The sequence below is a fragment of the Canis aureus genome, chromosome 30 (assembly GCF_053574225.1).
Source record: "Canis aureus isolate CA01 chromosome 30, VMU_Caureus_v.1.0, whole genome shotgun sequence".
NCBI classification, from domain to species: domain Eukaryota; kingdom Metazoa; phylum Chordata; class Mammalia; order Carnivora; family Canidae; genus Canis; species Canis aureus.
Window position 1 is genome coordinate 26,963,367 of NC_135640.1, and position 10,645 is coordinate 26,974,011.

Consider the following 10,645-nt stretch of genomic DNA (forward strand, 5'->3'; position numbering starts at 1 on the left):
TTTTAAGGGAAAGCTCTGGTCCAGAAGTTGTGCTTACATGGTGGTTATTGAAATGCTGGAGAAAGAATGCCCATGAAATGCTTTGAAAATTAAGTGTCTGGTTTAGTACTCAACATTATGCCCACTCATCACTGATATCTGCAACATGAGTGAACACAGCTTTTCCTCCTTTGAAGCAGATGCCCAGGCAAAGCTCACAGAACTAGATGTGTTTTGACCTAAACTCTCTTTGCTGCCCAAATGGAGTATTTTAACCGCTCAGTTTATTGATAAAAAGAAAATCTTACCAACAGAGGGCTGAAAAAAATAATACGACAACTTAGAAAATTGTATGGTATTACCTTGGATTGAGAATAAAGAGGATGGTGGAAAGTCTTTTGGCTGCTTTTATCTTTGTGCTCTGAATTTCAGCCTCCTGCTTAACACATCCAATCAGTGTAAACCTTATTTTATCTTTTTAGTGTAAGCCTCTTAAAAAGGAAAAAAAAAAAAAACCCTCATTGGTGAATTAGACAAGATGTGCAAATGGATTATTATTTTAGGCATATTTATCTTATTTTATCAAATAGCTTATATAGTAACTGAGAGTAAGGGCATTTCTTGTGTGCATTCTCAATGTCATTTGCTATGGGGATTTGTACACAGTAATCTAGAAAAGTAAATACTGATGGTAGTTGGTACAAAAAGCATGTTAGTCTAGTCCGCTGAATTGCATGGCCAAATTCTATGTGTAACTGAGTTCTATAGGACCAGGACTAGCTCCCAGGGTAAGGAGGCTTACTTGACTTTAACCTTTCAGTTCAGTGGCCAGTAGGTGGGGAAAAAAAAAAAAAAAAGAAGAAACATGGCTTTTCCCCACACCCACTCCACTTTCTGACCCATGCACCTGGCTCCTGAGAATGTTGATATTCCACTGTTCAGGGGAAGAACGCTTTGGGCAATTCTGAAGGCAAATTGGAAATGATCATCTGAATCTCAAATTAACATGTTATATAGAACTACTTGAGAAAACTAAGGAGGGTGAAAAAAAAGGATGAAAATGTAACATTGGGGTTGTCTGTGGTTAACCACATAATCCAAGTCTTCTAGTAAATAAGCTATTTCCTGAGACAAATGTAGTTACTTTGGAAGCGGTCTCAACTTTTAAAATCATTGATGTACCATTTAGTATTTAAATTACAGTGATTTACGCAAGGCCACCCAGAGCGGCCTGGAACCAGGGTTTCTCCAAAACACCTCATGTGTTCCTGAAGAGCAAGTGGAATGTCTGGACGGCTTGGCTCACCATGCCAAGGTCTATCCCAAATGTAATTTATAAGGAATCATTTTCTACTCAGTAGCTTAACCGCTTTCACAAATCTCACTCACATGACATAATTGAAGAGACACAAATTCAAAATATGTCCAGAATCGCACCTTTTCTCACTTATGTTATATATCCGAGGTTGGCAAACTGCCCACAGAACAGATTTGGCCCAGTTTTAGTAAATAAAGTTTTATTAGAACACCACCATGCCCATTCATTTATGTATTGTCTGTGGCTATTTTCATGCTACCACAGCACAGGTAAGTCATTGTGACAGAGATGATCTGGCCCATAAAACTGAAAATATTTAGTATCTGGCTCTTCACAGAACACATTTGCCAACCACTGGCATACGTTATTGCATTAATAACAAAATCTACCTATCACCGAAGATATAATAGACTTCTTTTTTTAGGGTAGCAATCACATACACTAAGGATACATAAAATACATTTCATTAGAATGAAATCTTATTCTTACAAAATTTAAGAAAATTACTCAGCCTTCATATTCAATATTTGTGTCTATATCCTTCCCAGGAATTAACTCCCATTAAAAAAAAGAGACACACATATTCAAAAAGTGTTCTTTTATTATTTCTAGTAACATATATTGTATAAATACTCTATCTTTATATGCCCTTTTACAAAAGCGATATAACTTAAAAGTTTTATCATTAGAAAGAAATGTATAAAAATAAATATGTTATTATAGGGATTTATTACAAACTATAGTCCTTCTTGGAAGGAATACACAAACAAATACTTATAAAGTACGTAGAATTTATAGTAACATATTTTACTATATACATACGGAAAAAAAAAGTCATATTCTCTTTCATAGTAGAAGAGCTGAACAGACATTCACCAGGATATGACTGTTGGACCAGCTGCTGGGGATGGACCTGCTACCCCTCAGTAGCCTCCCCACTGTGAGACGAGTGATCTTCGTGTCCCCAAACACTGGGGATCCCATCCTATACACCCCATTCTTAGATTGGCATTACATCCTTTTTGTGTGATCACCCGGTCTTTCTTGAGACATGAACTGCTGTTTCACATCCATATTCCTAAAGGAGGCTTACATCAGGAGGAGAGAAAGTAGGGGGTACTGAGCCCCATCCTGCCTCCTCTGGCTTTCACGAGCATATGATTTATTGCTGCTTTTTTACCCTTTGTAGACTTACTGCATTTTTTACAAACATGTGCAATCGTCTCTTTGTCAAAATGAAATCATGAATAAAGACACAACAATGGCGCAAGAAAGCAAAGAGGAGTTCACTGGAGTCATGTGATGTCATTACGCATTTCTCTCGAGGTGGAAAGTCCTGAATTCTTACCTCTGTGTGGACAAGATGATGGAAACTTCTCTGAAATTGTAGCAGCCGTAATCTGTGCTGGGTCAAGATGCTATTTGTACCCCTTTCTCCCTCCTTTGTTACTGAGGTAAAGTAAGCCCTGTCTGAAACTAAAAAAAAAAAAAAAAAAAAAAAAACCAAAAAAAAAAAACCTCTTTCTTCTGCTTTTCATTCCCCAACACGCCTGATACAAAGTAATGAATTGGTACCACAAAACAGGGATTGCGTGCTCCTTAAACTCATTGTGACAATGGTTTCTATTTTCTTTTTAAACTCATCATAGATGTAACGCAAAGAATAATAATAATAATAATGCCCTGGGGCTTTATCATGCTATATCATTGCTCAGAGATTAATAACCCTCATTAACTACCCTATCCGATTCGTAACTGGCAGGATATTCTGACGACCTAACTTCTTTTCTACCTACCTATACGCTCCCAGCTTCCTGACACACTCCCTGTTGATCACCGGCAAGGTGCACTGGACCCCTCCAGCCTTCATGATTGCAATGCATCAGCCCTTCCACACTCGTCCTTCCCTCCACACTGACGCTGCTTAACTGCATCCTGCCATCGTACAAAAATCTATGTAATGCTTAGGTTTCTTCAAAGGATCACAGCTCTCGTGAGACAACACCCCCCCGTCGTGGGACAGACACTGCAAGGTTCTCTTTTTGTAACCCTTCCCGCAGGTCTTGGAACATGGTGACCAGTCCCCCAGCTGCCAGCGGGGGCAAGGCAGGTCGGCGCAGGGCCTGGTGCTGGCCGGCTTCACCTCCTTCGCGCACTCGGAGGCCGGCTGCCCGTTGAGGTCTCGGCACTCCACCAGCCTCCTCTGCAAGCCCAGGCCGCAGGACTTGGAGCACTCGCCCCACTCTTCGATGACCCACTCGGAGAACGTGGGGATGGCGTTGAAAGATTCCTTCTTCTTCTTCACGAAATAGGTGTATTTAATTTTAGGGCGCAGGGCGTTGCCCACCGTGAGGACCTGGATGGTTATGGGCTCCTTGAGAGGGCTGAAGCTGCGGATTCTCTCCAACGCCGCGGAGGAGCCGCTGTACCTCAGGACAGTACCTTTGTAGGTAATGTCTTGCTCCAAAGTGGACAGAGTGAAGTCTCCGTTCAGGATGTATGTGCCATCAGCAGCTTTGATGGCAAGGTAGCTTCCGTTATTTCTGGATCCCCTGTGATTCCGTTGTTTCACCTCGATGTTTGTGGCTCCAGCTGGAATTGTGACGATATCGTGATATCCAGGTCTGCAGGCGAGGAAAACAGATGTAAGAATCTCTCAGTTGGGGATCCCTGGGTGGCTCAGTGGTTTAGCGCCTGCCTTTGGCCCAGGACGTGATCCTGGAGACCCGGGATCAAGTCCCACATCGGGGTCCCTGCATAGAGCCTGCTTCTCCCTCTGCCTCTCTCTCTCTCTCTCACTGTGTCTCATGAATAAATAAATAAAATCTTAAAAAAAAAAAAAAAAAAAAAGAATCTCTCAGTCCCTGGCTCATTCTCTTACATAGCTTGAAACCGTGCTCCTCATTCAGCAGGTCATTTTTACCAGACCCCATACAGTTACACATGTGGTTAGTAAGATCTTTGGCAGTCTGACATTTTTTTAAGACTCACTTTGCACTAGTAACCGATCCTGATGTTTTCTTGCACGTCGATCCGTTTCCTCCACAGATACCACACTTATCAAACTTCTTTTTGGAGTCTATGATTCGATCGCAACCAGCTTTTACACACTGTCCTTGCACACAGACAGAGGTGGAATCCGGGCTACACGGGGTACCATCAACCACCTGAGGAAGGAAGAACATGTGTCTGGTGTCACACGCCAACATGGGAAAGAAGTGATGCTCTGACAGTTAGGAAAGTTTTCCTCGTTAACGTAACATCTCTGCTTTCTGCGCATGCCACGTACTACCCTTCTGAGTGGCGTGTGCCCTACGGTAGGGACATCTGAAAAAATTATAAATTTTTTTGATTATTTATTGACCTATCTCACTTCTAGGTGAAGTCAATGGGAGCAAAGCTTGTCAACTTGTTTACTGTGGTATGCTCAGTGCCGAGAATAATACCCAGCAATCATAGACACCGAGTAAGTAAGGAAATAAGCTATATGTTGAATCTGCACCTGGGAAGTATCTTCATAGCCAACAGTGATAATAAGGGTACAGGATAATCTCAACCAAAATTCAGTCTCTCTTTCTCTTTTTTTTAAACTCAGAACCAGATCTATCCCCTCAGCAAAACACCAAAATGATGCTTCTACTAGTTCAACACATGTTCTCAAACACAAGAGTGATCAACGCTCAGACTTCATTTTAATAAGTCTATTTGCACATGCCACTGGTCATCACCAGTAAGTACTGCGGATCATGCCTAAGCTATTTTCCAAAACCACTGGCTGGCTGCCACACAAATTTATCTAGCCGTAAAGAGCTTTTCTTTGTATATCAGATACAAAGCGATTCTTTTTAAGAACAGGCAATGATAAGAATCCTGAGTGCTGGATTCAAGCTTTATTCCCACTGAAAACACCACCACACTCAAAGGGGGCAGTTGCCAATGTATCTAGAAGACAAGGAGATCTGACTTGAAATGGAACATGTTAATATATTAATTAGCGAAGCTGTATCACAGGTTGAGTGCGAAAGTCACAATTCAAGCCCTCTGTTTCTTAGGCAAAAGTATGAATGAAAGTACCTTGGGCTGCAAAACGAAGAAAAAGCCAATGCCTTTGGCTTGACAGATAAGCTTGCACCTGTCCTTGGGGGACACTCCAGCATACTTGGGAGTCCACTCCACCGCGGGCCCGCTCCCAAAGGAAACTTTAGAAAACTCATTGTGCGCCTCACACTGCTCCTCTCTAAAGGTTTTCCCTGGAAAGAAAAAGATATAATGACATCATCAGTTTTCAACCCTTACCTGCTGGCTTGTGGCCACAAGGTTTCCGCCCTATTTCTACTCACCATTGTTATCTGGACAGTCCTCAATGTTACATGACCTGTAGCGCACGCGCTTGCCTTCACAGTATTTCCCTCCGTTTTTGGGGACTGGGTTGTCACATTCTCTCATTGTGTACTGAACTCCACCACCACAGGTTCTTGAGCAGTCTCCCCAGGGTCCCCATGGCCCCCAGCTTCCATGCACAGGAGTCTAAAGGGGGAGACAAGAGATCAGCATTAGAACTCCCTGCAGAGGTCTTTTTGGGGAACAAATGAGAAAAATAAGAGATCGAGAATCATTTGTAAAAATAATCTCTCTTGTGTCCCCCATCACAGCCCCAGACGGGGTGTTTACTGTGGCATCAGATGCCTTAGCATCACTTTGTTCCTCCCAATTCTGAATTTTAAAGGAGTATGCACATGTGGCGATAGCAAGACTCACATGAAAGTGCATCTTGTCTGTCTTGTTCACACACTTGCCGTTGATACACCATCTTCCTTCTCCACAGCTGGTGCCGTCTGCCCAAGGGAAGTGTTTGGTTTGGCACACCAGCAATCCGCCAGAGGTGCCTGTGCACCAGAGGGTCATGCAGGTGCTGGCTGCATCCAGACAGTGTTTGGACTCCTCCCCAAATGTAAATTGGCACTGCCGGTTGGCATCATACAGGGTCCCGGGGAGATCTGTGGGGAGCTGGATAGGGCTCTGGGGCTTGTCCATCAAACATTCCCCTGCGAAGGAAATGGCAACTAGTATTAAAAAACAGTGAATGAAAACACTCAAAACGTAGATCAGCTTCAGAAGATATTTATCATAAGACATAATAGAATAGCAGAGGGATTTGAAAACTAGAGTTTCTGGGGCAAATGCCAGAGAGATTTACAGGACTTGTAAGATACTGTCCTCAAGGGGGTATTTCTGCATTAACAATGATGGGAAATTATTGTTTCGCTAAAAAACCCCAATTAACGTACATTATAGGAGCTACTCAGCCAGAAAAATGATCTGTTCTTGGGAATTAAGATCTAAAAATGTATGCTCTTGACAATGAAAGTAATTTGGAAGGAGGAGAAATAAAAGGAACAAAAAAGAGAAAGTTGGTTTAACTAGAACTTTACGTGTGGAAGGCCGGATAACATCTAGGAAGAGTAGCTCAAGCATCTCACCGTGACCATTATCCAGAAATGAAGTAATCATGTAGGCGCTGCAGGGAGACCAAGGCTGGCTGTGGTTCAAGTTGGAAAGCATTGATGCCATCATGTGGGAATTCTGGTCGACACCATTAATGCTGGTACACTGCTTTGCATCATCGTGTGGCATGTTAAACACGTGGCCTGAGAAGCAATCCAAAACCCACATCAAAACATAGGTCATTTGCAGCACTTTCCCTCTGTTTCCCAACTGGGATTTATTTGTTTCAAAGTGATAGTTCTAGAAGAAGAAATGTATTTGAGGAACAGATCTAGTTTGGACACAATGTGCCTATTTTTTTTTTTTTATAAGATGCAAACCAATATGTAAATTTCCAAATGTCCAGAGCTCCTATGATGATGTTACTTTGAATTCTTAGAAGGCTGGCACATTTAGAATAGTGGAAAAAATCTTTCCTGCAGTTTCTAGAAAGTTCTGGAACCTAAAATAGCAATGTAACCCTCAACTCTCCCCCCTGAAATTAACATACAGTTTATCGGTTTGAAATCATGAAGCGGACTTAAGGTCTCCTCTGAAATGGACTCACCTAGTTCGTGAGCTGTAGTGAAGGCAGCTTGCAAGCCATCGTCCTCTATGACTGAGCAGCTTCGGCTGGGGTCACATATAGTTCCAACATCAGCCATCCCAAGAGTGTCACATGTCTGGGACCCACACAGGTCCTAAAAGGAACAAAGGTGGGTCCTTTACTCATAGGGGCCGGGAGCACAGCACGGAACCTTGGGACCTAACTTTTCGGCCACAATGTATCGCCACATTTGTTCTGGGGCATTTGCATTCACTGTTGTTTGGCTGTCCCTTTGGGACTACTTTGGGTGACTTGAAGATGTCTCTAGTGCTATTCAAATAGGGCTGTGAGACTGGACATATTAAAATCAAGGAAGACATAAGCCAAAGGGACCACGCTTGTCCAATTAAAAAAGAAAAAAAAATGTAAGCGCAAGAGCACTGGTGAAATGCCTTATACCCCTTTGCTTGTGCCAAAGGTGACTCCCCCAAGAGGAGAGACAGTCCTATTGGCAAGGGCTCCCTCTCACCTGTCTGGTGAAGAGAATCGCGGTGTCATAGTGCTCTCCGTCCCGGTCACTGGGCGGGTTGTGTTGTTTCTGCCAGTTGCAGAAGTTCCGCAGAGTGAGGGCAGCGTTGGAAGTGACTTCTGGCCCCTTCTGTTCCTCATAGATGACCAGGATCTTCACTACCACCAGGCTCACCGAATTCCGAATGCTGGGGTGTTTGTAGAGCCTGGCGGCCACCGAGAACAAGGTGAGAAGGTAATGCTTCAGACCACTACCGTGAAACTCTGCCATGGACTGGTCGGCCACAAGCATAGTTTCCACATAGCGGTGGCTGGACACAAATCGCTTCTTTCTTACACTTGCAGTTCCTGTAAAGAGACAGAAGAGATCATTTGCTCAGGGGCCTTCTGGCCAGGAATAGTTACCTTCCCAGAGTATATAAGGAAAGCCTAACCAGTCAAAGCAAATAAGACAAAAATACACGTGGAACAATAGTCACAAAAATATTTGCATCTCTTCTCACTGAAAATGTCATTCTTAAAGACTTCTCCTTTATTATTTCTCTCTCCTTTATTGTAAATAAAAAAGGACACGTGGGCCACTGAGGGTTCAGGGATGTTTGTGGTGGTTGTTGTATATGTGGGTTTTTTTTTTTTTTTTTTTTTGAACAGGATTTCTTTTGTCCTCTTAGAAATCCTAGAGCCTGAACAAGGCAGCACGCACATCAGCCTACCCGGCCGTAGTAAAAATCTGGAGCCAGGGCAGCAGGCAGAGCAGAGCCCCTGAGTCACTCTTTCACAGGCCAGGACTAAAATCCTTGAATGAGATCATCCGACTCCACGTGGAAGGCCCAGGGCAGGGCTGGGACCTCTGCCAAGGGGCCGGGCTTGAAGGAATCTCAGCCTGCTCTGCTCTCATTCCAGGGGTCCCTCGGGGTGCTCTGCTCTTGCCAAATCCGGGCACAAGGACCACACACTCTGCCCGGCAGGCTATTGCCCTGCTCCCACCGCCCCAGGGAAGTAAGTTCCCGCCTCCAGCCGCGGGGACCACGTTAGCTTATTCAGAAAAGGGCCCTTTGACTCTGGACTGAAAAACCACCCCCCTGGGGAAGTCCTACACTGGGACGCTGATCATGTAACTGCTTCAAGGAGCAGATGTAAGGGGGGGGGGGGTAGAGGAAAACTTGAAAACGAGACACGCGAGAGAGTCAAGGGAGGAAAAAAAAAAGCACCAAAGTGATAGGAGTGAGGGGATGAGGACAGCGGGCCCCGCGCACCCCTGCAAGAGCCGGGCAGGCGCAGCAGGACCCCGGCAGGACTAACGCGCCAGGCAGGGCCGAGGAGCCCAACTTGGCCGCGAGAGGGAGCGCAAGCTGGGAGGCGCGGAGGCGGGGCCAGCCGGGCAGGGACCTCCCAAGCAGGTTCGGCGCTGCGGCCCCGGGGTCGGCATCCTCGGCGGCCGGGGGGGCGGGGAGGGGGGTCCCCTTCAGGGGTCCCCGTCGCTCCCCCGCCCTCCCCGGGGCGCAGGGTGCGCGCACGGGCAGCAGTTGCAAAACGAAGCGCGGCAAAGTTGCAACCCCGACCTAAGAACACTTGCACGGTCGTTGGAAAGAAAGCAAGGGGACGGAAAGACGTCGCGCGCGCTCAGGCCCGGGGCCGGGTCCCCACCGTGCCCCTTCCCTGTCCCGACGCTGCGCCTGGTCAGCACGGAGGCTCGTTGGCCTGCCCGTCCCCTCTCCATCACTCGTCATTCGGCTTCCAGCGGGATGGGGTTCGTTCGGCGACCCCGGGCCTCCGTGCAGTCCGCAGACGCGCGTTCGAGCCCGCGAACCCGGGGTCCCCCGTCCACACGCGCCGCACGGAGAAAGCGGGGAGCGGGGGTGGGGGGTGAGTGGCGAGGCCAGGGGAGCGACGCCTGCGGGGTCCGTACCTGTGGGCTGGCGCGCCCGCTGCGGCGCGGGGTCCCGCGGCGGCCACGGCTCCCCGGCGTCCTCGGCCGCCGCCCCCGCGGCCCCGGCGAGCTGGGCGTCCTCGTCCGTGACCCCGCACTTGGCGCCGCCGCCGCCGCGCCGCCTGCGCCGCAGGAGATGGAAGTGGGGCGGCTCCTCCCCGGCGGCGGCGGGCGCGGGCGCGGGCGCGGGCTGGATGAAGTACTCCTCGCCCTGCAGGTAGAAGGCGCCGCGCACGCCCTCGCACAGGCTGAGAGCGGCGGCGGAGGCCGAGTCGCCGTTCACGGTGCCGGAGAAGAAGCAGTGCCCCAGGTCGCCGGCTGGCTCGGGGCGCAGCGCGTCGGGCCCGGGCCTGCGCCCCACCGTCTGCAGCGTGAAGCCCGGCGCCAGGAAGCCGCGGTCGGGCTGCAGCTCCAGGTGCAGCTGGCGGCCGAAGGCGTCCAGGCGGAGGTGCGCGGTCGGCTGCCCCGGCGCGCGCTCCAAGGCGGGCAGCACCAGCTCCTCGTCCTCCTCGGCGGGGCGCCCGCGCGCCCCCGGCAGGAGCAGCAGCGCCGCAGCCGCCGCGAGCAGGAGCGGCGCGGGCGCAGCCGGGGAGCCCCGAGGCCGCCGCGCCCCCGCCCCCGCCGCCGCCGCCGCCGCCGCGCGCCCCATGTCGCCGCCTCCCGTGCGCCTTCCAAGCCCCGCGGGGACCGGTCCCGGGAGGCACCGCGCGCCGCCGTGCACGGAGCGAGGGGGCTATTGTTCGGGCCGGGAGCGTGGAGGAGCCTCGCCGGCCTCGCCCGGGGTCGCTACGGTTACTATGATTCTTTGAAAGCGCGCGCAGAGCCGGCCGCGGCCGGGCCTCCCGGAGTCACTGGACGG

At 48.6% G+C, this 10,645-nt stretch overlaps 1 protein-coding gene across 1 annotated transcript; it reads right to left on the reverse strand.

Annotated features, from left to right (window-relative positions):
• Window positions 1-1,880: 1,880 nt before the first annotated feature.
• Window positions 1,881-10,435, reverse strand: ADAMTS1 (ADAM metallopeptidase with thrombospondin type 1 motif 1). Its single transcript, XM_077878680.1, has 9 exons — window positions 9,766-10,435; window positions 7,858-8,204; window positions 7,350-7,482; window positions 6,778-6,945; window positions 6,056-6,342; window positions 5,638-5,824; window positions 5,372-5,547; window positions 4,289-4,464; window positions 1,881-3,921 (listed from the first exon to the last, which is right to left on the reverse strand). The coding sequence occupies exons 1-9, from the start codon at window positions 10,433-10,435 to the stop codon at window positions 3,222-3,224; spliced, it is 2,844 nt and encodes a 947-aa protein (XP_077734806.1). The 3' UTR covers window positions 1,881-3,221.
• Window positions 10,436-10,645: the final 210 nt, after the last annotated feature.